The sequence below is a fragment of the Dermacentor albipictus genome, chromosome 1 (assembly GCF_038994185.2).
Source record: "Dermacentor albipictus isolate Rhodes 1998 colony chromosome 1, USDA_Dalb.pri_finalv2, whole genome shotgun sequence".
In the NCBI taxonomy this organism is placed as follows: Eukaryota; Metazoa; Arthropoda; class Arachnida; order Ixodida; family Ixodidae; genus Dermacentor; species Dermacentor albipictus.
The window spans coordinates 235,677,514-235,703,795 of NC_091821.1; the positions used below are offsets into that span (position 1 = coordinate 235,677,514).

At 48.8% G+C, this 26,282-nt stretch overlaps 3 protein-coding genes across 5 annotated transcripts in view; 1 reads left to right on the forward strand and 2 right to left on the reverse strand.

The window, feature by feature from the left end:
* The window catches only part of LOC135901250 (uncharacterized), a 29,970-nt gene extending 10,622 nt beyond the window's left edge, over positions 1–19,348 (forward strand). Inside the window, exons 2-5 of one of the 3 annotated variants that reach the window (XM_065430970.1) lie at positions 4,449–4,547; positions 9,631–9,800; positions 14,901–15,087; positions 18,919–19,348. In XM_065430970.1, coding sequence (XP_065287042.1) covers positions 9,631–9,800; positions 14,901–15,087; positions 18,919–18,984 — 423 coding nt within the window. In that variant the 5' untranslated portion in view covers positions 4,449–4,547 and the 3' untranslated portion in view covers positions 18,985–19,348. Of the gene's footprint in view, positions 1–4,448; positions 4,548–9,630; positions 9,801–14,900; positions 15,115–18,918 lie in introns of all 3 variants that reach the window. The other 2 variants (XM_065430972.2, XM_065430971.1) reach the window with 2 other exon arrangements.
* The window catches only part of LOC135901251 (oxysterol-binding protein-related protein 6-like), a 159,775-nt gene that overhangs the window by 116,067 nt on the left and 17,426 nt on the right, over positions 1–26,282 (reverse strand). The gene's annotated exons all lie outside the window — the stretch shown is intronic.
* Positions 19,541–21,343, reverse strand: LOC135901249 (uncharacterized). Its single transcript, XM_065430969.1, has 2 exons — positions 20,665–21,343; positions 19,541–20,446 (listed from the first exon to the last, which is right to left on the reverse strand). Exons 1-2 carry the CDS (start codon positions 20,834–20,836, stop codon positions 19,734–19,736), a joined length of 885 nt encoding a protein of 294 aa, XP_065287041.1. The 5' UTR covers positions 20,837–21,343; the 3' UTR covers positions 19,541–19,733.

Below are 26,282 nucleotides of genomic sequence, written 5' to 3' on the forward strand. Positions count from 1 at the left end.
CCGCTTAAGAAGAAATGTGGAGAGAGAGGGGGGAGGGAGAGGGAGAGAGAGGCCCTCGTGCGCTACCTTATCGATTGCAATGCGATAGCAGTATCAGGATCTGTCCGCTCGCACTTTTTACGAGCCTGCTTCCGGGATCCACCCGCTTTATTTTACGTCGAGAGGAGCAACGAAAGCCGCCACGGTGAGTGCTCCGCATAATGCTATCGCACGAAAACAGGGGCAACCGTGTTCGCATGCGCAAGAAAGGTCGCCTCGATCGAAGTCCGCCTATGTTGTTTTTGCGCTTCCAGAATATACCAGGGGCTATTGCCCAAAAATGAAATCTCCACGCCGTCCGGTAAATGTCTCTCCTCCTCTGCGCGTGGATGTCGTATAGTCGACAATGAAGTATATCTCAATGTTTAAGTGGAACCCGAGAGCCTGTAACACGAATGCACGTCAGACACTCGGCCCAGTTCGCAAATTCAGATGCGCCGGACAGACGAAGCGCCTTCAGCTCAGTGCGTCGCGCGTGCGAGAGATTGTGTTTAGTTGTGCGATGCGCCCGAACCGTAGAGTTTCTCACTACATTACCTAGAGGGAAATCTGGAGCTGCTGCGCTGTGGTTTGCATGGGAATGCCGGTATACTGTGACTTCGGATTGGCGTCGTTCTCGGAGAGACAGGACACCTTGAAGACGCGCTTGGCAAGCACCGTTCCGTCTGTCACAATGATTAATTTTCTACTAAAACATCACGTGAAAAGCTGTTTTAGCTTTATTGTTACACAAAAGCATGTTTTGTTTAACTATGAGAACTTGTTATTGCGTGTACGACTATATGTTACGTAAGAAGTATAAGCGGGCCGCTAAAGTTGGAGGACAGACGACAAGGTTTGCGCTCGATCTGAAACAGTTTGTAGTCTGTTCTTGCTTTTCTTCTCTTGGTCATGCATTGTAGGTGAGTAAAGGCGTAATATGCGTGAATGGAAACATTTTATGAAGATTTTACTTTGAGAACGCGTTATTTGTGAAGCCATATCCACGTTTTAGACGAAGCCTCTTACAACACCAGCCAACGCGAGCCTCGCAGACACATATACCATCATTCCCATGCGCGGTGCTCCCTTAAGAAACTCCCATAGACGGTGGCGCCAGATTTCCCTCTAGGTGTTATAGTGAGAAACTCTATGGCCCGAACGGCCGAGGTTGCACATAATGCACAAGAATTATCGTAAAATTGGTGCATAAAGTTTAATTGTAACTTTCCTCTAAATGAGCAATCAAACACCGCGGCTTTCCGGCACGATGACGCCATTCAGGCTTCACTTTCGAGAGTCTTCTCTCTCCCCTCTCTGTGGGTGCTGCCATCTGATAAGCGGCTGCCAGCACGACAATTTCATCACGGTTCTTCTATAAGTGGCAGTCAGCTAACAATGCCATGTCACATGGACTCGTGCATGTATTCAACTGCTCACGAACGGCCCTATTATAACGCAGCGCCGAAAGTGTAAAGCATTCATATTAACCACGTGGGGTGGCGGAGTCGAAGCGCTCGCAGCGTAATATTGCCTATAAAGCCACGTCGAAAACCAAAACCCCTGAAAGCTGCACGCCGGCGATGTTTATCCCCGCCTCGAATACGCCAACCACGCAACGCTTCATGACGCGCAGCCATGTTTACACGCGCGGCTTCCGGCCCAGGCGCACGTTGCCGGTCGCGATGGGGGAAATGCGTGGAGCGCGCACCTGCGCACGTATCAGCGCTATTTACACTGCAATATAGCCGTGCTCTGCGGGGGGCTATGCGCGCACACATGTACGGGAAGCTATATAGACCTCAGCACCGTCGCTATTTTGCTGTTCTCGCACGTCCTGTCGGGAAGGAAAAGGAAAAAAAAACGTGATTTACGTCGATCGTTAACCCATAATACATTTCTTTTTCGTTCGCCATCGCACTGACTCCGGAAGGTCCATAATGTATTGATTTCGGAAAATGCCTTTGGTTAGGCGCGTTGCGGCATTGCGCAAGCAAAGGTCACCGTGCAGTGTTTACGGTATACCCGACGAGCACAGTATATACGATCTGCGGGTGTTATATATATATATGTATAAACGGAAGCGAGAAAGAACGCCAGCTGCGCTCAGTGACGTTGTCCGCTGTGTTGCTTTTTCCATTTTCGGGCAGCGCAGAGCCTACGGAAACGGCATACTTGGCGCCGCGCAATTTACAGAGTATGGCTCAGAGGTGGGAAACACGCTGCGAATGAAGAGACAGACGAGGCAAGCAACGTCTTTCCTGCTCGTGCCGTCCTGTCTCGTTTTGCCCTTCACCTGTTAATTATGCACATGGGCACGCAGCTACTAAATAATGCAATCGATCAAAGGGGTATGATCAGTAGCAAGCCTGTGGAATAAAGCATGAGCGTCAAAGGGGAGAGAGAGAAAGAGAGAGAGAGTGAGTGAGTGAGTGAGAGAGAGAGAGATGGTTCCATTTAGATAATCAGAGGGCCGACTCCGTGTCTCCTGTGCAACTTTGAGGAGAAGACAGAGCGGGCTCTCGTACAGACCAGAGTCAATTTCATATATGGCACGGACTTTAGTCGGGTGTTGCAGTTCGCAAAACAGCGCACACGCAAAACCCCTGCTGCGTCCTTTACTTCACTGTGGTCCTTCGCTGCTACTTTCGTTTCCGTCTCATTTCTATCCCCGCAAGCAGCGCAATGTCCAGAGTCCCATGTCTCTGAACCTTTTCTTGTGCATATATAGAAACGCACATGTATATAGGCTTTAGTTATGCAAGAAAGACATTGAGGTCGGTGCGTGTAGGTGAGCGCTGATACTCTGGGCTATAGGGAATAGGCAAGAGAATCAAAAGAAGTGATGAATGACGATGAAGAGATGTGTATGGGTGCAGCAATCCTGCCAAAGCAGCTTGTCCGGTCACGTGGCATTTGCGGTGCGGGCTGGCGGATAGTTGTCTTTAACGCAACAGCGTTAAGGGCCCCGTGTTGCAGAAAATCCTGTGTCGGCGTTGGCGGAGTTGTCCGTGAGCGAAAAATCTCGTATATATTTGGGTATATGTATATGCCACGCCTTGCTATATGACATGCCGTATATGTTGGCTATATTGCCACACCATTCTATCACTAAAGTTGCTCATGCCTTGTTTTACATTCTTGACAATTCAAGAATGTAATTCTTGACTTACATTCCTCGGAATTTTTAGAATGAGAGCCCACAAACAAATGTCATGAAACAAAACACCGACAGCGCACGCCTTTTAAGTTAAATCTTCTCAGACTTAAATGTGCGAAACAATAACGGAAACCAGAAAATTATGTTGTTTTTTTATTTGAGCGCGACTGTGGTCTACCTCCGGGATCGGCCAACGCAAGAGGCCGCATTTCTACCAGAAAGCTCGCCTTCGTGCATAGCCTTCGCCACCAGCGTTTCCCAGTAAACATTACGGTCACGTAAGCTGCTGTTGCCGGGAAGCGTTAGAAGCAATCGGAAATCTTTGGATGCTATCGCTTTCCACTCTTAAAAGCGAAACTTAAGCGTCCTCCAAGTTAGGTGGCAAGCGTGGCTTCATGCACCGAGACGTATGCGTATTCTTTAGGGTCTTAACACGGGCATTTGCAAACATAAAAGGCTCCGTAATGTGTCGCTGCGTACTAGGCGATCTGAACACGTTGACAGTGAATAAAACTATGTTAGTACTAGCGGTAATCTCACGAAATTGAATAACTACGCCGCCTCAGCAACATACTTCATTGAGAACAAATATAAACAGGCAGCAGCAAGCCAAGGAAAGCATGATGCCTAAGTATTGCACTCCAAAGACGCGCACGCACGCGCACGCGCACAAACACACACACACACACACACACACACACACACACACACACACACACACACACACACACGCACGCACACACGCGCACACACACACACACACACACACACACACACACACACACACACACACACACACACACACACACACACACGCACGCACACCCACGCACCCACGCACGCAAGGGAGAAATGTTTGCGGTCACAGGAAGCAAATGCAGATCCTGAAACTTTATCCGCATGACTGCTCAGAAACTCGGGGCGGGTCACGTTTTGCGTTCCATCAGTCATGAACGATGCTTCTCCTTACGCAGGCTTCAGATATGGCTGTCGGGCGAGTAGACAGACCAAGCGCCTGTCGCATTGACTCGAGGCCTCTCGTTCAAGAGCGTAATACATGCAGGTCGCCGTCCGCGAAACTCTATATCGTTCCATAGGCGATGCGCAGCTTTTCGAGAACATGAACAAAAAAGGCGTCAACAAGGCAGGCTGGCAGCTTACGCTAGCTGCCTGGAATGTCCGGCAAGATAAACGCGTCGGCAGCGTACGTCGTAGCACCTCCTCGCGGACATTGTTATCTCACCTCCCGACGGACCGTTCCCCTGCGCAGGCGCTGCTGCACAATAAACTCGCCGGCCGCCCTCCAGCGAAGCAGACGGATCGCCCTCTCTGATCTGGCACGTCCTGAGCACCCAGACCTCTCACAGAGGTGAGCAACTTTTTCGTCCTTCAGCTTGTCGCGTGATCATGAAGCGGTGCGCTGTTTGTTCGCGAAAAGCGAGAAGCCACAAAGTGCACGATACCAATGTACAGCACGGTACAGAATGCGTGTTTGCCAGCTGCTCCCAAATGCTTTCCGAACGGCAACTCACACTGCTCCCTCTCTCTCACGCCCTCTTCCTTTATTCTCTCACCGTCAGTCTTCCCACCACGAAGCGCGTAGCAACGGTGGCAGGTGTATTCGGTTTAGCGTGCGGGACGGCCTCTGCGCAAGCAAAGTTCAGCGGGTGAAGCGCGTCCCTTATACGCCGCTGCATTTGCATTGACTTTTCTTGCTGCCTATGCATCGAACGGCAGCGGTTATAGTTTCCATGTGGCTGCTAACCTCAACATTTTTCTTTGACGAAAAAATCTTGGCTGGTGTTCTTGTCGATAAAAGCGGAACGTACTGAAAGCCATGGGTCCGGCAAGCGTCACTAAATATACATATATGGAGAGCCAACGATGAGTTATTTTGACTATAGGTGGTTTCCGTATACTGACTGCGCTACAATATGGCTGCGCTCCACGAGCACGCAATGCGCATGCACACACGCGCACTTGGTATTTGCACACGCTAGACGGGGAGGGAGGAGATACCCTTCTATCCATGCACACCAACTTTATATCCGTCATTTGAGGCATTAGGGAGCTTTAGGTTTTGCGTACCGAAAGTTAGGAGACGCAAGGGCACCGGACGTACAGTAGAACGCCGAAAAGGTATACAAAAGAACCCCCAATGCTGTTGAAAACAACGATGCAGGGTGCGGAGCTTTGGGTGCGCAAATGTCCCTTTCGGCACCCAAAGTCATTTGCGTACGCAAAATCTAAAACACCCCATTTCTCAATATAACATGCAACAGTATTTTAAAGACGTAGATAGATAGATAGATAGATAGATAGATAGATAGATAGATAGATAGATAGATAGATAGATAGATAGATAGATAGATAGATAGATAGATAGATAGATAGATAGATAGATATATATATATATATATATATATATATATATATATAGAGAGAGAGAGAGAGAGAGAGAGAGAGATGTATTTTTAATGAGATGGGGTGACTTCCTCGTAGGGTGGAACCCTTAGTTCAGGGCCCCATTGGCTCGCGCCACTGCGCGTGCCCGCCGGATCAGCCGTCGCTGCTCTTGCGGGTCTAAGCTGGTCACCGCAGTCTCCCAGGAGGAAGGCGAATTAATATGGGAGTAACCCGTAGGGTGCGGGCAATCCCAGGTGCAATGATAGACCTAGATGTCCCTAAAGAATTTCGTCATTCATGCACATGCAAGGCAACTGAAGTTATTTTAGTCGCAGAAGAATGACGATTGCTCAGTGCCTTCAAATAAACAAGTTGGGACAGCACAATGACCACGTGTGCGGCGTTACGCTTATAGTTACTCTTACCAAGTCCCGTAATAATTATCCTCTGGCCTTCGACTTGAAGCCGCAGAAAATCGACCATTTGTGTCTTGGTTAGTCATTAATAAAGTGTAGTGCGACTGCCATCGACGTTGTCAAGTGAGATGTTTTCAACTTGATAGTGGTGGCCTTTGCTGGAATGACGACAGCTGCGGTAGAGCTCTTCGACAGCAGGGAGCCGTCGGTGTATGTGTGGGTGTAATACCGGTACTTATCATTTAATAGGAGTAAGGTAAGTTCACGAATTAGATTTTTAACTAATTGCCTTATGGCGCATAATGCAATTTACAAATTCTAGCCGGGGAGTTCGCAAGGCAGATCCACTTGGAACGAATTCTCAGGATGACACCAGTTTCGAGATATTTATTCCCGAACTTTGAGGAGAAATGCATTCGCGTTCCAGTTACTTTTGCGCTTCAACGCCTAAATCTACGTTTTGTAAAGAAAGTAAGTGGAACGAGAATGCATTGTTATCGTAAGTTTGACGGCGCATATCCCGTAAATGGTGTCATCCACGAAATTCTTTTCAATTGGATGTGCCTTGCAGTCTCACCCTCTAGAATTTGTAAATTACAATATGTGCCTAAGGTCATTCATAGAAAACTTAATTAGTGAATTTTTGTTAATTAATCGAGTAAGCATTTCAATTTTGTGTGCAAGTAATGCCTGCCTTGTTGAATAGACCAGCCCATGAACTAGAATTGTACTATCTGCCATAGGCAAGTTTAACAAATTTTTGAAAGTGTTCGCTGAAACACCCTGTATATATCAACACTATAATTCGCGTAATTTCCCAAGTAAATGAGAATGCGGCCCTGTTTGTACTTTCCTGCTTGCACTGTTTTTACCGTGCCTCAGCGTTTCAACGAAAGCCACCATAACATATTTTACGCGCCTTCCTCCAAACGTTTAACACGGGGAAGCGAAAAACGAATCCCCCAGCAACGCCACGTGCATGGGACGAAGTTGTAATTCCCGGAGGTCGCAGAATATGACTTGTTTAGTACACTAAATGGTCTAGTCCATCGTGGTTCGGCATCGCTTTGCTTAGTATCAACATGTTTCACTGACCTGTTCATTCGTCGTGTTTCTGTTCCCCGAGGTTGTACAATCAAACCTATTGTCTCGCGAAGGAGCCGTTTGTCAATAGCGCTCTTGTTTTTTTTTTTTTTCTCCCGCACTGCGGAGCCGGCAGAATGGCTTCGTACTCAGCAGCTTATCGTAGGTGATCGTGCGTCTATAGACCTCAGCTTGTGAATATATATATACAGTGTGGCGAAACCTCGCGAAACGTATATTTCTCAGCTCTTTCTATCTCCGGATTATGACTATAGATGACAGTGTGCTACAGTACCTTCAAAGGTATCCTGAAAAGCAGTGTCCTAGCATGTACTTTATAGAAGGTTCCTGCTTTGTTATTTTTTATGCAAGTGCACCGAAAATGTGTTGAAAGCCGCACTGCGAAAGGCTGGTTCAATGCGCACTCACCCATGCCGCACGATTCTTTGCTTTATTTATTATTACAATTTTTTTGCGTACTCAGAATGCATAACAAACTGCATGGGGATCTCAGATTAATCTGCAAGCTGGTGCCGTTGTCAGATGGGAAGAGGACTTGGCACCCGGGGGTGCCGCGTCCCAGAGCTTACATGTACTCATCAACCCAACATCATTCGGTACATTGACCTCGGCACTGGTTGCCACCAATTGAAGCTGCTGCAACACCGTCCCAATTGTTCGGTTGCTTCCTTTTCAAAAGATGTTGTTATGCAAGGACTGGGGGTGCCTCCAGCTAGGCGGAATCCACTTCTGCGCGTACAACTTCGGCATGTTGGATGTGCATCCTATGCGATCTCCGAATTTCATAGTTCAGCATTTCGTCACGCGATACATACCGCGTGTCCCGGCTAATGTTAGCCACGCTGCTAAACGAAAAAAAAAAGACACCTTAAAAACACGGTGCAAGGTACAATTATAAGACCTGCGGTGCTCGGTCGTCGGCGTCTGAGGACCGCAAGTCTTTAATATCGTATCTTGCACGATGTTTCTTTTATCACTTTTTTCATTGAACAGTTTGGCTAACGTTAGCTGGGACACCCTATATAGCAAGACAGTCTGCGCCGTTAAACGACATGCTGGCTGTGAGGCGTTACCGTGGAGGACTATGGAGTAGTCTGAGCATCCGGTGCCTTGGCCGAAGTGCGCTAAACTCCTAGTGTGCGGGCTTTCTCTAGCACAAGTTAGCTCGTTTGCGACTACATCTCACTATTTTCTATCCACCTTGGATGCTGGTAAAAATATTCGCTCATATTTGCTGGTAAATGGTCGTGTAGGATGAATGACTGCGAAGAGGGCACTTCTTTGTTTTGTTTTGTCTATTGGTCCGCAGTCTGTTCAATCTCTTTAGTGGGAACCAGATAGCGTTGAACGCATGACATGGAATACATGGAGCCACTGTGTAGAGCTGCATATAATGCGAGCTGATACATTCCATATTGTAGAAACATCGGTCGAAGAGCGGCGCGGAAGATGCCAAAAGTGGTCAACTGAAATTTTCTTCACTCTGGTGTCGTATACGTCGATTGCGCCGAACTGTTCCGGCTTATCGCATCATTTATAAATTAGAGCCTTACACCTATTGCAGAAGTGTCAAAATTCCTCCACAGTGTTGTGACTGGAGGGCGAGGAGTGAGGGTTAGCGGATCACACAGGCCTCCGGCCGTGCCGTAAGCATCCCGAGATTTCAGGCGTGTTGCGCGATCCTCGGCAGACAACGACCACTGGGAAGAAAACTATAATGACGCAGCAAATCCAAGAAGCAGGCGTTGCTGAAAAATTGCGCAAATACAAAGCCAAGGCCCCCGTGCAGGCGCGAAGTGTTGGGGGATGGGTTGGAGCCTGTGACGCCACGCGCCAGCCCCCGCGCGGGCCTTTAAAATCCGCAGTCATGCCTTTTGTATAAAGCCCCTCTGCACCCCTCCCACTCTCTTCCTTTCAACCGCGATAAGGTTACTTCTTGGTAACTACATTAGTCGAGGTATTGACATATTAACGCTTCATCAACTGTTCCCATATACCTATAGTGCTACATTGCGTATTCTTATTTCTTAGTCTTTTTAGAAGTGACCTGGTTAGACAGAACTATGTTTAATATAATTTGGTTTATTGCTTTCGTAGCTCTTTATTGTCTTTTGCTTGCTTTGTTTTACAAGCGCCCGCACTGTTTTCTCTCTCATTATTTGCACATGTTGGTGGACTTTCTTTATTTATGACGAGTGCTTTCTTCGTCACATTGTGTAATCCGTGCAATAGATTTTTTTCTCTTTGCCACGCTATTTTATTTATAATTAGGAATACTTTACGCACATTTTTAAAAATGTAAATTACAAAAATTTGGCTTTGATTTGCTGTTCGCATTTTCTTTCTTTTCTTGAGCGGGGGGAGGGGGCGAAGCTGTTTCCAGTCTTTCACCCTGCCTTCTCCATATATATATATATATATATATATATATATATATATATATATATATATGGAACACTCAATAGACTCAAAACACAAGTCGCCGTACGATTATTCTAAACGACTGCACTTCGGCATTGCGCGCAGATGACGCAGGCGGAGTTCCGCACGTTCCGCGTCGGCAACATGACGGCGGTGACGCTGTGCACCATGTGCCTGGTGGGCGTCGGCCTGTTGCTGCTCATTTCCGGAGCTGTGGTCACCGGCATTGTCTACACAGAGGTGCGGCCACCCACCGCCGACGAGAACTACGACAGGTATGAACAGATGCGCAACCACGCAACATCGGAAGTGGAACAGCCGAGAAAGGCACAGGACAGCGCTAATCCTGCGCCTGTCCTGTGTCTTTCTCGGCTGTTCGTGTGTGTCTTCCTGTGCGTCTTCCTGTGCGCTTATTTTCCGTCGATCACGCTTAACTATATACGCTTTCTCGGCGCAAGGAAAGGAAAAGAAAGCGGGAGAAAAAAATACATCGCGTCGTTGGTGAGGATTTATTCCTACCGGCTGGGGGGGGGGGGGGGGGGGGCGTTGTCTTTCCTGCTTTCTTTTCCATTTCGTTGATCCCGAGTGCGAACAAATACTTTAGGTAAGTGACCCCGCCCCACTCCCTTCTTTTTTATTAATTAAATCAGCGAGGTTACTATTAGGCTTTCCTTGCCTTTAGTGACCGTTGGCTTCTTGTCGCACGGTTTCTTCGTATTCAGAGACCCTCATTTCACGCGACTCTTCTCCCCGGAAGTTCGGCACGGTGATCCGCACCAAAGAACACCGTCGAAGACGTGTTCAGCGAAGCGCTGCAGGTCGTGTTAGTTGAGGTCCCTTGGAATTTCGTAAAGTGAGCGTATCTTGCTAAAATCAAGCGCCGTCACATTCGAAGTGCACCGAAATTCTGGCGCTGTGGCCGATAAAGGTGGCCGCGACCTTCGTATCAGCGGCATAAGGTCATTCACCTTTCCCTACAGATTCGCGCTTAGATATATATACTGAAGGCTTCATAAGAAGACGCAGCGTATCGGCGAAACAGCACCCGTAATGAATGTCGAAGAGCCAAGGTGTTTTATACGCTTGAATGGAAGACCACTCAAGCGACAACGCCGACGTTCATGTCGTATCATGAGTGAGTGCAGGGCCGGAAAACAAAAGCACAGACTTGCCGAGGGTTTCCATTGGAGCCGAAGAGCAATTGGCGACGGCTCCCACTCGACTTGTTCTTATTAACTGTCTGAGTGTTGATATCACAAGCCTACCGACAGACAATTTCCGAGCTCTTTACGTTGAATAAAAGTTCGCAGTTTGACAATCTCATCACTGCTATCAGAGGGGAACCGTTAGACGCATTAATAATCGTATCACGCGCTCAGCGTCCTGCCATTTATTCTTCTGTTGTTTTTGCTATAGATGCTCTATCACTTCGCACGACGTCACACGTCAGACGCTGAAGTGCGGCATTACTGAGCGAAATACTTGTCGCGTTGTGTCAACGCAAAATGCTTTTAACGCTGTGCAGTGCTCGCAAAGAAAAGTTGGCAGCGATACGTGAAAATGGCCGATGTTGTTTTCCTTTCTCCCTTGTTTCTTTAAGGAGACTAGTGGGGTCCATAAGTATAACAATACATTATATTTTTAGCGCTGCGTTGTAATCAATGCCCGCCATTCAGAAAAAACTTTCTTACCCTAAAGCTTTTCGTAAGAGCAGCTGCCAGCGAATCAAGATATCAGACAGGTTATTAGCCAAGGCGGCCGGCCAATAACAGAGCGCACTTAGAAACGAAAACCTTTGGGAATTCGGGCCCAAGGTCCCAAGAATTAACATAACGCGGTGACGGTATGCTTTGATTTGAAGAAGCGACCTTCAGAAGTGTTATGGGGGCTGGAAACACGCTGCACATGACCATGCCCAGCCACATTGACAGGCGCCGGTGAAAATGTCGCCACTGCACACTCTTCGGCGCGAACAGTTCGCTTGCTCTAGATGTGATCGATGCTCAGCCTTTTTCAGCCAACCTTGCATAAGAAAATGCAGCTTTAACGCCTCCATTGTCCAATAGCCCACTTGACAGGCAGCGTCTACCGTCTGCCAGTAGCCTTTATATCTCCGTTATCACGATGGGCTCTGCCCTATAGGAATAGCTTTAGCGTAATAACATTCTTTCTTTTTTTTTTGCGAATATGGCCGTTCGCACACAAAATTAAGTTTACGCTAGAATAATTCGTAAGAGCACACCATAGCCAGTCGCGATGACGGACATATTTTAGCGAAGGCGGTCGGCGAATAGCAAACAGCACTTACGAACGAGGACCTCTGCGAATTGGGCCGAATTCACAAAGCTTGTCGTTCGAACAAACCCTTTGTCATTGACTGGCTGCCTTCGCTAATGATATGTTTGCTATGACGATTGGCCGGCGCCTAATTTTACGAAAATTCTTAGCGTATATGAACTGCTTTGTGAATATGGGCCCTCTATTGCATGTCTCTGCGATTGGTTGTCGCCGTAATGATCGTGTTTTTTATCCCGTAGATCGCTATCGTGAGTGGCGGACACCTCAACGCCGGCCAATGAGGAAACGGTCTTACGTGAGAGAAGCTTTATGAATACGGGCCCTTATGATGGCTCAGCTGTAGGAGAGGTATATATACCGTATAAACTCGTGTAACGGCCGCACTCGTGTGAGGATGGCACCTCCAACTTGGCAGCCCCACAATATTGAAAAAGAAAATTCAATCGCAGAAGCAATCGCGTTCGGTGCCCCGATGCCGCGCGCGCGCATCGGCGAATTTTCGCGCGCTGCGTACTTCCACGTGCCGCTACTAGATGGCGGGAGCTGCGCGTTGACCTCTGATGCAATGGTACATCCGTGCTCCGAGGTGTGCAGTAGTCGGCGGCTGCGCCGGCCCCATTTTGACCAAAAAGTTCGGTCCCGTGTAAGGGCCGCACCTCGCCAAAATTGTGATAAAAAAAGTCTGCAAGTCTGTAAGTCTGTAAGTCTAGTACACAGTGTGGCATATTGAGCACGTCGTACGGAATACGTCAATTTTTCCGAACTAGGGCTCGTATCTTGCAAAAAGCTGTTACGCTATATAGAATTATTCGTAATAGCAAATTCTAGCGAATTCTTCTGCTGGAAATATTGTTGGCGAAGGCGGCCGGGCGACGGCAAAGCGCACTTACGAAAGAAAAGCTTTGTGAATTTCGCCCAAGTTTTGTAAGACCCGCCGCAACAAAATGTTTTGCCGACGATAGTTCGTTTCCTCACGCACGACCGGGGGCACGGTGGAATTTATTCTTCCACCGTGACCGGGGGTTAGACAAAGCGCAAGGAACTTCCCTTTTTACCTGTGCTCTATATCACCATTTATTTCACATCAAGCTGAAAGCGAGCAGCTGTATGCTTAAGTGAATATTAAATAATATAGCTTTTGCAGTACGTATTGAAAGACGGCGTACAAAGAAAAAAGAAAACGCGCGACAAATACGATGTTAACTGTGCAGTCCTGCCTGGTTGCCCCACTAAGCATTCAATATCCAGGAGCCGAATTCACAAAACTTTTCGTTTGTAAGTGCTCTTTGACATTGGCCAGCCGCCTTCGCTAATCGAACGTCCAGCATCAGGATTGGCCGGAGTTTGCTATTACAAGAAACTCTGCCTTATAAGAACGTTACGCGAATACGGGTCCAACTTTTTTTTTTACTGCGACAGAAGCTAAATGCTCGAAACTCCGTTTACCTTGCCCGTCCGCACCATCCATTCTGTATAAACAGTTAATGAGTACAATTAGGCAAACTAGGCCACTCTGAGTGACAGTACGTTAGTGGGATCATCAGGTTGCCACTGACGAGATCATTTTTATCGCCCTTGCTCGATTGCGCTCAAGACAGCGATGAGACAAAGCTGTAATTATTTGAGAAGCTGAAATTATTCGGTTGTTTTATTACAACTGATAGTGACCGCTGTCTGCCAAGCTAACAAAATTATAATAGCCGCCTTTCAACTCAGTGTTGTATGGCGGCCTGCGTCTAGAGAGTGCCTTGTCACACATGATCCTCATGTAATAGCGTATTTTAACTTTCATTCTGGAGCTGCGAATCGAAGCACGAAAGCCCACGATTTAATTGCGAGCCAAAATGAATTCATAGTAGCGGCACCAGAACCACATACTGAAAGAACAACTCTGGTCGCCTAACCGCTAAACGAGTCATGCAATAATCGCAATTATCATAACGTATTTTTCGCGATATAACGTGCATGACGCGATGTGAGATGAGTGCACACTTACGATAATTTTATGCACTGCTGAGTGGCGTTCCCGCCACCCCGTTCATGCCTCGTGGTATCGCAACGACTGCGGCATTCGCGTCTCGCTGCTACCACTTCATTTGTACAAAACGAACTTAAGTGCTTTTTTGCGATGTACTCGAAACACGAGGCGATAATAATGTTTACGTGCTTATGGCGAGCGGAGGGTGCTACAATCGCACATCGCGCGCCCGACGCGGGTAGTCGTTGACCTCACTACAGCGCAATAATGACCGCGCAAGGCTAAACGCTTTTGTGCACCGTCAAAAATGCAGACCAGCATTTACTACTGTGCTACAACTACGGAAGAAACGATCGTTAAGCGCTATGTAGTTCACAACAGGATCTCACAGGATTCACGGCCGCCAAGTGCCCTATATAGAAACACTGCATATGTGCAGAGGACATGAAATCGTTCAAATCTTGTAGGTGACACTGCGTCATTTCGCTTGCGACACCGGTTGTAATAGAATGTTTGGCCTCAGAGTTGATTAATCCCCACCCGGGACCTTCAACACGAATAATCGAGCCTCAAATGACGCGCTGCAGTCGCGTTCCGCAGGTAGGTGTTTGGACGGTGCTCCGCTGGACAATGGAAACAAATAAATGTGACTGTTTGACACAAAACGAACCAAAATAAACATGATGTAACAAGAATATTTGAGTCAAACATATTCAAATAGTAAAATGTTGAACGACCTCGAATAAAAAGATATTGCATAAGCCTTTGGCCGAACAGCTGCGAATAAAATGTTCCGTAAAGCTCTGCATTTGAACTAAATAAATTCAGCCTACTTAGACAGCGGGAGTTCTCGACTAACTTTTCACAAATTTTGTTTACATTCTTTCAGATTTCGTTCTTCTTATTTTTGTCCTGAACTATATACCCGGTTCTTGGTTAAGCTCCCGCAGTGGGTATGTGCCACCAGCATCTATGCTCTACATGCTGCACTATATGGGAGAATGCTGCTATCGCAGTCAATGAGTTCGGAGCTGACGAAATTTACCTATTCATTTTCTCGGCGCACGAGCTACAGGTGCTCTTTTCTCGGTTGACGCAGGTACCGCGGCGCCGACCTGCGCCGGGTGCTGGGCCCCCTGATGCTCTGCCTGGGCGGCTTCCTGCTCATCGGCGGCTGCGTGTTCATGGCCTTCGGCTACTACTCGAACTACCGCGACGAAGAGCGCGGCTACTCGCAGGCGCACGCGCGCGACTACGACAGCGGCCAGCAGCCCAAAGATGTCAAAGTGAGCACGTACTGAGAGCACGTCCAGGTATTTGGTTTGTCTCACTCTCGCGGCGCCGATTCCGCCAAGGAGACCCAGCCGCTTCCCTGTCCGAGTCGACCTTCTTCGCTGCACGCCGTGCATGCTGCTCTGCTCACTTCGATGCGGCGCACCTTTCTCAGCTCTTCTGCGCCGCTGTGTGCGCCCGGCGCCTCTGTGCGAGCGCAGGCGTGAAGCGAGAAATACACTATGGAGCTCGGCGGGTGGCCGCCTGCACGTTTTATGCATACTGTATATAGTCAGTTTATTTAACCCTAACACTCGGGCCACACCGCAAGTGGCCTTGTGAGACAAGCCATAGAGTGAGGACGCCCATAATTTTTGGCAAGACGGCTGACATAACAGATCCAGCAGGGGCATAGTGGTTTATTACGGAAATATTCGAGCTCTGAATTTAAAAGACACAAAAAGAAAATTCTGTAAGCGTGTGTGTCCATAAACACTATTAAGACCACTGCCGAGCTTCCATAAACACTTTTCGGCCATTCGTCACCGTTGCGTGTGACAAGGAAATTACGTACAATCTCTTCCTTCTGGGCGACCTTTTATTTGCGCGCACACGGCGAGGGTTCCTCGCTGACCACGCTGCAAGAGGCCCCGGAAAACAGCTTCAGGCGTCGGCAGTGCTCGTGACACCGACCACGTGTCCCCGACCACGCTAACAGATATTACTTTAACCTATGTTTTCCTTCGTCTTTTATTTATTATTTGTCCGCACCCTTCTACTTCTTGTCGTTTCCACCTCGATGCGCAGGCCACTGACACACAGACGCGGTTTCGTCAGCGATAGATGACAACGCTCGGAGCCGGCCTACGTATCAGAGTAATGACCTGTTTAAACCGTATTAACTAAATACCAGTGATGTCCGCTTCGTTTTCGTGACTACAAGGGTAAAAATGAAATAAATTGCGAAGGGTGTAACCAAAAAAAAAAGAAAGGTGAGGTTTTACATGCCAGTACCACGATATGATTATGAGGTACGCATTGGTGGGGGACTCCGAATTTTGGCCGCCTGCGGTTCTTTAACGGGTTCGGAATGTCCGGTACAAGGGCGTTCTTGCCTTTCGTCTCCTGCCATGGAGACGAAAGGTAAGACTGACTGCTGTCATGTATTCTACGCCTCATTGCTCTAGAACGCAGTATCACAGCAATCGTGTTGAAGAGGACAGAGTAGCCGCATTCATATGCAGAGAGTCAGAACATTTGCTCACTCAAAGAAGTTTATAAAACCAGGCGAGCGCAAAGCTTTTTTAGGACAGGATAATTCAGGGTCCCCAGGGGACAGTGAGCTACGGAACGAACTACACGTCATCATCCTTTTGTATTGGCTAAGTGGCTTATCTAACAAAATAATGCGTTGACGGCTTTCTACCGAATGCTGCAATATGATGCATTTTTCGTTATGCGTGCTTTCTGACTTGCCCAGCGGGTGCAAGTAGCAAAAAAATATAAATAAATAAATAATAATAATAATCTTACGGGGGGGGTGGTATTCATGCTCGAGGCCAAAAACGAAGGGCAGGACAAAACCGCGTGATGCCGACCATTTCCAATTCCGCGCCCTCAAACGCCGGGCATATTGTGTCGTCCACCACACAACGCAAGAAAAAAGAAAGAGAAATAAAGGCTGGCCAACCTGTCAATGGCACACTGTGTTCAGTGTGTTCGCTGTGCAGCTCTCAAACGACGAAAAGAAAGCGTCCCTATACAAGTATATATAGCGAACGCTGGCACATACACGTCGGGTAGCAGCGTCTCGGACTTGACAGCTTGCGTTATACATAGAGTCCAACCGGGAAAGCTCTGCCTACACTATAGGCTATAGGCTTGAGTGAAACAACGGGAAAACGAGGCAGCTGAGCAACTCTACACGGCGGCAAGCGTAGCAGTGTGCACTTTCCGTTGGCCCGCTCCTTCCTCCATGCATCAATTTTTTTGTCTCGGCCAGACGCGAGGAGCAAGGACGTTGTAATGGCCTGCGTGCGGCCCGCAGCCAAGAGCGAGGAAAAAAAAAAACGCGGCCCTCAGCAGAGCGCGTGCATCGCTTGCCAGGCCCCGAGGAAACAAAAAAAGAAGTTTCCTCTCGGTGCTTACTTCATTGATCGCCAGCTCTGTTGCCGTGATTGTGTAGGAAAAAGCAGTCACCCGGCAAAAGGAGTGCGTGTGCGTGCCCTTTAGCAGCGCCGTTATTAGTGAGGGCCAGCGCCGCTTGGCGTTTGTCGATTTATCATTTGCAACTACGCCGCGGTGCTTGCGTTCTTTTTTTTCCTTTTTTTTTAACGCCGAGTAGGCACCGTGCGAATGAGGCGGCAACCCCGGTACTTGGCAGATGCCACGCGATCCCAAAAATGAAGACGAAAAATGCACCTTTGCATGCACGTTGTCATGAGTACTGAGCCTGCCAGTGTTTGACGTCTGTCTCCTCGGGCTGTGCCATTGTACGTCTCGTTTGTTGAACTTCAGCTGTTTGTTCTATTAATGCATTTTACTTACGCGACTCGAGCCTGCCAACCAGTCAACGTGTGTTCTATTAAGTGCCACTTGAATATATCCCCAAATTTAGTACCTCCAAATTTCCTACATTTTGTAAATCACACCTTTTCCTCTTAAAGGAAAAAAAATCCTCTTTAGAGGCAGCTAGTCATCTTTATTATTTTTTTTTAAATTTCCACTTTATCGTGCCTTATACTTTCTCCTATGAGCGTTATGCTCCCCTTTTCCGTTGAACGGCTTAACAACCGGCTTCTTGGCCAATCTACCGGGGAGGGTAAGCACCATGTAATTAATAAGTAGTATTTGGAGCAAGCAAGCTGGCACGCTAATTTGGATGCTCCTGCTCTATGGGCAAGTACCTAACAGCAGCTATTCGGCTGCCGCTGCTTTTTAGATCGTAGGCTGTACCCTCTTTCCGACGTTATATTGTCTCTACTGCATGTTTTCTATACTGTACTGTCTCCAGTCGATCGAACCCCGCATCCTTGCCTCCTCGGGTGGAATCCTCAGCTTGCATGAACGTGTCATGAGCCGGTATACCACGCGGAGCTGTCAGGCATACGGGGCAACACATCCTAGCAATTACCAGTTTCTGCAGTGACAGAGGATAGTTCACATAAAACTAGCAATCAATTGACGATATCCTAGGGCATTTAAAGATACGTATGTGCACAAGACAGTACAATGCCGTACAGACAAGGCCGTTGCGGTAACGAAGCCGCTAGAGGTGAAGAGGTGAAAGTTTGTTTCAGGCCATATATGGCCTGAAAAAAAAAGAGAAGGAGATTAAGCAAGACTTAAAGAAATGTACGTCTCATCCAAAAGTTCGCTGCCTAGAAGCTAGGCGTAAAAAAAAATCATTCGCAGATGTATGCCAACCAGACAGCTGATGCATCAAAGACAGCGGAGCTGTAAAAGCGAGTTCTTCCACACTTCGAGAGAACTTTGGTGGGAGGGGGGTCTTTTTGCTTAAAGGCAAATTCGAGGCTCCCACGCACATCACGTTGCATTAACATTTCATATCGACCGCGCCGTCGCACGCCGGCCATCACCATGCCGCGCGAAAACCGTTGCCGAGCTACGCTTTAACAGCTTCGCTGTAGAACCACGGTGCAGGAATTCGCGGGAAGACGGGCGAGCCCAAGTACTCCGCGCACTGCCAGTCTTCCAAAACTGGAAACGCCGCGCGTGCAACGTGTTTTTTAACGAAATCTTTTTACTCCGCGGGAGCCCATGTACGCGCGACGACTGGTTTCAGTGTGACTAAAGCAAGCGAACAATGGTTGTTTCCCTTTCAGATGCGCTATCTCGGAAGCTCAACCAAGGAGGACTTGGAAGCCGGGACGAGGATGATGGAAAGATGATTTCAGCCTTGGACCCGCTACGCGACTCCTTGTACATACATTTTTTTTTTTTGGTTGCTGCTGCGGCGTCCATACGGACGAAGGATGCACACCGCAGAAGCAAGCCTCTTCATCAATTACCTCACTACGAAAAGACCGCAGCTTAACGCTGCTCAGCGTCTGCATGCTTCTCGTTCAACTGCCCGCATTTGTCCTGTGTAACACGCGATGCAATTTCATTGTTAGTTTCAGAACAGTGCATTAATAGCGACATCGTAATCAACATCGCACTGGAGCGAGATGCAGTGTCATTCATAGAATACATGATCTGCATTGTAGTCATTAGCCACTCAGTGAAATAAAACTCTACTGTCAAGCCTCAAAAGTTTATGTGCATATTTCTGAGCAATCTAGTGAACGACTGCTTGAAAATCTCTCAAAAAAAGAAAGGAAAAAAATTCAAGAGAACCTGGCTATTCACTACTACCCAGACACCCCGCTGACTCATTAAATGTCAGCTGCTATGCGAGAGTGCGGTCCTCTTTCGTTGCTACGCTTATTAACTATAGGTAGCTCGTTCACCGGGCCAACTGACCTTTATTAGAAAGAGACTGACAAAAAGAAAATGGAGAAAAAAAGGACATTGAAGCTCCCGTTTCGTCCACCTCTGAACAAGCTGGAAAGTTCCACCACTTCCTGCTTCATGAACGATTTGCTTTTTTTTTTTTTCTCCGCACCTCCTCGACGGAGTCGTCCAAACGCTTCACCTTTCATTCGCGACTCGGGCAGTCTTCGTTTTCGGAAGACTTGTGTGGCTCCGCGGGAATCACCACGGCAGGGAGAATGAACACCGGAGTGGCGAGGGATGGAGCGTTGCTGTTGGGATCATCGCTTCTGGCAGGCAGTTGAATCATCAGAGTTGTGGTTGAGCGGGCCGCGGCGGACGTGCTGGGTCTCGAAACGGTGGCCGACCGACCAGTGGGGCCAGAGGTAGCTGCGTTCGGCGTGCAGCAGTTCTTGCAGTTGGCCGACGTACCTGCGGCGCCACAGGAGCACTTTCGGCGGCGTTTAGCCACCCCCTTGAGTAGAGACACCATGGCCTGATCTGCATCGCCGGCAGCCGGCGAGACCTGAGCTAGGCGCAGCGGCTTTGGCGAGGTGTGACTCACACTGCTCTCGTTGGGAGGCACACTGGGACCTGACAAGTTCTCCATCGGTGCCTCTCGTTCACCGTGGTGGGTGCCGTCGCCGCTGCTCAGGCTTGTTTCGCAAGCGGCCGCACCATAGCGGAGCTCCAAGAGAGCCATGGCGCAGCTTTCCGCTCGGCCGTCGAACTCCTTGCCGAGGCGGGCACGACAGTCGTCGCAGATGCTGTACGGGTAAATGTTACAAGCAGATTCAATTTCTTTCGGCCCTTCTGGTTCGATCTTAGCTGCCGGCTGTTCCGAGCATCCCACCGCTGCAGATGAGCACCTGCAGCCGGCTGCAAGAATAACAATAGTGTCGCATCGAAGCACCCCGTTCCAGCGGAATAATAATAATAAATGTTCATGATTTTCTAAGGTATCGTATACGCACGCAGGCTGGCCCTTGCGGTGCTTCAGGCAGTAGTCTAAAGTAGCCTCCCCCCCCACCCTCCACACACGCGCGCGCACACACATTCGCGACGGTGCGGCGCCTTGCTAATTCGCGTGGCCTCACCTTGGCACTTGCAGCCGCTGTTGCGGTCGCGCTCAGGAGAGGCTCCAGGGTCAGACGAGGTCCTGCGCTGAAAATGTAACGCGTATTCAGGCACCCAGAAGGTATGCGTATTCACCCTCTGGACCCAACGGCGCCCCCAGTTTCCCTGCGAAAACCGCAGAAGGCCGCGCATCAGGGAACACGGTTACCTTGGGTCCAGTAGCGTCTTCCACAAAGTTCTCTCCGTCCCCGTTTCCATCCAGGGCGTCCTGCATGTCCTGGTAGCGATTCTGCCGAGACCTCCAAGAATTTGCGACGGCCCCCCGACCTTGGCGCAGCGTTGCACCGCGGCGTCGGCGAGCAGCGTAGTGACCACCGCCCGGCATCGTTCGAAGGCTCTCTCCGATCTGCTCTTCTTCTTTGCTGGTCACCCGGCCCGTGGAGCTCGCACCAGCAGCCGCCATCTGCCGCGCACTCGCCGACACGCTGCCCGAGGCATTTTTGCGCGGCATGCCTTTCTCGTCACAAAAGGTCTTCTGTCGGCGTACAAGTTGTTGCAGCGTCTTTCTCAACTCCAACTGAGCGGGGTTTATCGCGGGAATGATTTCGAAGGATTGGGCTCACCTTCAAGGCCTACGGTGAGCGAGAACGAGAGATGTTCCACAGTTTCTCCCATTTGACTGCGTGACCGCAGTTGCCAACCCTTGCTATGTTGAAGGAGAAGAAGAAAAACAACTTGGCTGACTGAACAAGTTGGTCGGTTGTTCCTCAGTGAAATGGCGCAACCCACTCTGGGATAACCGCCGTGATTCGGGAGGTAGTAGAAAAAGAAATGAAAAATAATTTTGTAAAATTAAGGATAGGGTCATAAACGGATATTAATACTACAGTAATAAATAACCATAACGAAGGAGCTTGTTGTCCGCAACTATATGTGCCATTTTTAATGCTAAATATACATTAAAGAAAACATGCTGATAATATTACTACTTATCCATGAGAATGAAAACTATTAATACTGTGTGTATGCGCATAGCGTGCTAAGCTTTCATGCGTTCTTCTTCTTTCTTTATTTGCATGGCTTGCCCCCACAGTCATATAGTAGTGAAAAATAAATTATAAGTGCGCAGTCCCGCTTCATGCATGAATACTGCACCAGAGACTTTTAATACAGGGACGAATGCCCGCGGTGTGGGGCCACACCAACCCTATACCACATTACGTGGGAGTGCACACTACACAACATAGAACACCCAGACACGAACTCCACGAGGGAGCAATGGGACGCACTGCTGTCCAGCTCGGCCCTCGACGACCAGCTCAAGCTGATTAAGAGAGCTGAGAAGATGGCAAGAGCCAGCGGAGCCCTGGACTAAGGGCCCCGACCATTAGCGGTTTTTCCGATTATTTTTTTAATAAAGTTTATCTATCTACCAATCTAACATGTTCGTCGTCCATGTGCCATTGCATGCTCGCATTCTCGGGTTGACCACTTCGTAATCTGACAGCTATAGGTGCCTTTTTACCGATCGTCTTTGTCAAACGGTGCGTGCAAAGCAGATAGTGCGCACCCACCGCAGCCGCAGAAGCGGACCATTGGACATTGCACGCGGACAAATGCAGCTACATCAAGCATTGCGAGAATGCGCGCGTTCAAAAGTGATGTGCAATAACCTGACATAGATATCGACGGACGATTGACAGTACCGGTGACACAGTCGCTGTATTACACGCTTTTATCCCTGACACAATTAAACAATCTGTTACGTCTGCGGGTCAGCAGCAACGGTTAATTAGTGTATTTATGTTAATTATTCAATTAAGCATTTTGATTTCTCGTGGAAGTAATGGCCGCCTCATCGAGTAAGTTTCGAGTGGTTTCGCTCCTGCGATCTCAACCGACTAATCGCGATCAAAAAGCATTACCATTAATGCATTAACCGATTAATCCAAAGTTAACTGATTTATCGCCCGGCCTTAATGGAAATGGCCTTCCTGTCGATTCAGAGGGGAATGATATACACGATCGTAGAAGTCTGCGCATGCGATGAACATTTATCGGAGAGACTCGTGTCTGTTTAATCACAGCTCGATCACGCACGCTGCGTGTACATGCAGTTGACCTATTCATATGCAAAGACATTAATTCAAGAAGTCTTCGCAAAAATTTTTTTAAAGAATCGCCGCAGTACATTTCGTTCGGTAGAGTTCAGTGCAAGGTAGCGGCCAGCAACATAGGCCGCACGCGATACTATGAGCTGGTCGCAAGTAAACTGGCATTTCTGACCATAACTGTGTGTCATGTATCTCTCTCTCTCTCCCCCCCCTCTCTCTCTCTCTCTCTCTCTCAATTAATTTCTTTTTCTTTGTGTTGGCTGTTACTCTTCACGGGACTGTGGTGCACCCAGGCTCGACCAAGAAAAAGGCAGCAGACAAATTGCCCTCCCTCTTATTGTTGCGACTGGCCACTTTCGTGAAAAGTGCACATATCGTTGCGATAGTACAGCGTCTGTGCTACAATCCAGGCGTATTAGTTGCGCTGATAAGGAAAGAAGTGAGGACACGTTCTGCTGTCGAGAAGAAATGAACATTTCCGAAGGAGGTAAGTTGTAACTTGCAGTCGTCAAAACAGCTCAGGACATAGCGCTCAGGGGTGCAGCTTTTGTAGGGGCCTCGGAGGTGGGGGGGTCTGTTACGTTTCCTGCACGCTCCCTCACTAAATGCCTAGCACACGTCGAAAGACCCGACCAGCTTCATCGGCCTATGCCACTTATTTTGGCAACTGCGTTCGATGCGTAGCGACATTACGGCTCAAAGCAGCGCGATAAGAGCCGAGCGCAACGGTAAAGTTGTAGTTCGGAAAAAGCTACCAAGCAACGTGAGCAGTGTCCAGAGAAGACTTTAAACGGATCAACTCGCGTCACCGTGTTTGCCCTCGCAATCGTTACGCGTACAGCCCCCTCAGCCTTAGGTCGTTCCTTTCCTACAGCTTCGAAGGTCCTCTTTAATCCGACGTTCTCAGTGCTTTAATAGTAAACACTGGCGCCATGCTTCGCGCCTCATCCGATCTTCCGTCCTAATCTTGGCGTCTCTTTTTTTCCGAGCTGAGCCCAAGCGGACGTCTGGCGCTAAATTAACGAGGCGTCCTGACTGAAGATTCGAAGGGAAGTGGGCGCGAACAACTTTTGCTAAGAAGCTCAGCCCTGTTGTGCCATTACCACAAGCCCGGATCCCGAATCTGCAAGATGCAGATCTATCCTGCGAGCGCCATAATTCTCCCTTCACAAGTCAAGATGCTGCGCCTTCGTGCGGGAGAAGCCTCGGCGGAGCAGCGTGTTTTGACGTGTCCGCGTGTGCCCGACGGCCCGGCGCCGCACCTCCCTTGCCTGGAGGTCACCGCGCGCGCGAACTTTGAACCGGGTGGCCAGCGCGGTCGCTGGTTGGACCCCTCGGACGACCGTCGTGTGCTGACTTTGTATTGGGCCGGTTGAGTGACAATGGGCCTCGGGGATTATAAAAGCAGAGACACGCCGCTCGAAAACAGGATCCGCCGACCCCACCTGGAGAGAGGGTCGCTCCCGACTGGGGTGAGATGTGTCACGCGTTTTCGCCGGACGCCGTCGTGCGAGAACAGTCGCGTTTGTGTGAGCTCTCGGCCCCAGTGCCGATCCGTTCATGTCCTGTATGATAACCTGTATATAATGTATAAAGTCCCTTTTGTTATTCTCATCGACGCCAGGCTCGGAGTCTTCGCTACCAACGCTCTGTCACGAAACGGGTGACGAGCGCTACGGGACCACAAAGCCGTTATCGTGGTGCAGCGGTTGAAGTTCGTAACACTGGTGGCAGCGGTGGGATATCCATAACACTGGATGGCAGCTACGGGATTGACCGGCATCAGCTACCTCGGCGCGGTGAGTGCCTGAAGTTTACCTCAAACACCAGACTTTCTCTGACACAGGTTATAGTAGCTTAGGGAAGGATTTGGTGTTGCATTGTGATAACCTTGTGTGTTTCAAGCCTAGTAAGAGTGTTTTGAAAACCAGGGGATGCTGAGGGGGTAAAACGGGGCAGTGTGTGAAATACTTGCATATGTCTTACTAGTAGTGTTATAGTAGCGTACGGCAGGTATTTTCAAAAAGGGTAAACAGCAGGAGGACAGTGTGAACGATGGAGAAGTACAAGGTGAAGGAACTTCTCGAAATTTGTGAGGAGTTGGGCATTGAGTTGGGCTCAACCAAAAGAAAGAATGCGATCCTTGAGGTCATGAGGACCGGGGACGTAACGGCTGAGGAAGCCGCTGAGGCCTGGGCGGGTATCAATGAACGTCGGGAAAGGGAGGAGAAGGAACGTTGCGAGCAGGAAAGGAAGGAAAATGAACGACGGGAAAAGGAGGAAAGGAGAGAACAGGAACGTCGCGAAGAGGAAAAGGAGGAAAGGAGAGAACAGCAACGTCGCGAGGAGGAAAGGAGAGAACAGCAACGTCGCGAGGAGGAAAGGAGAGAACAGCAACGTCGCGAGGAGGAAAAGGAGGAAAGGAGAGAGATTCGTGAGCACGAGCTTAAAATGAAAGAGTTGGAGACCCGAAATAGCTCGCCAGCGCCTAGTCTCACTTCTAATGTTCCAAGAATACGCGATCAACTTCCACCCTTTGTCGTCGGAGAGGATATGGCCAAATACCTCGTAAAATTTGAGCACGTGTGCGAACGGAATAGCATTGAGCGATCCCTTTGGGCACAGAATCTGTTAGCCTTGCTTCCTGGGGAGGCATCAGACGTAATCACTTGCTTATCGAAAGAGGCGTTTGAGAGCTACAGTGATGTGAAGGAAGCGCTACTGCGGAAGTACAAATTGTCGCCCGAAGCTTTCCGGCAGAGGTTCCGGTATGCAAAAAAGGGTAAGGAGTCGAATGTTGACTTCGCGTTTCGTCTAAAAGCCGACCTGGTGGAATGGCTGAAGGGCGAAGAGGTTTACGACGACCGCGACAAAATCGTCGAATGCATCGCGTTGGAGCAGTTCTACCGTTGCATTGATGAGGATGTCCGGCTCTGGCTGCAAGATAGGCTAAAGGAGGTTAAGCTAAACAAGGCAGCAGAGTTAGCGGAAGAGTATTACACCCGCCGCAGCTTGCACAGCAAGGCAGTGCGCGTAGAAAAAGCTGATAGAAGAGATGGGTTTTCCGGAAAGCCCGAAAAACGGAAATGTTACAATTGCAAAAAGCAAGGGCACATCGCTGCGAACTGCCCAGAGAAAATTGCTTTTGCAACAAAACAGCGAAACGAAATGACGCGTTCTTTTGAAAAACGGAAACCGTTAACCTGCTACAATTGCAAAAAGCAAGGGCACATCGCTGCAAGCTGCCCAGAGAGAATTGCTTTTGCAACGATACAGGAAACTAACAAAAACATACGTCTATTGGAGCCCTATGTGCAGGAAATTAAGGTAAACGGCAAGACGTGCCGAGCACTGCGGGACTCTGCAGCAACTATGGACGTTGTTCACCCGTCTTTCGTCTCCTCGAGTGATTTTACGGGAGAGTGCGTTAGGATACGGCAAGTGGCCGAGAAGGAGAGTGTCTGTTTACCGATCGCAACGGTTAGCATTGAAGGAGAGTTTGGAAAACTTAACACCGAAGCCGC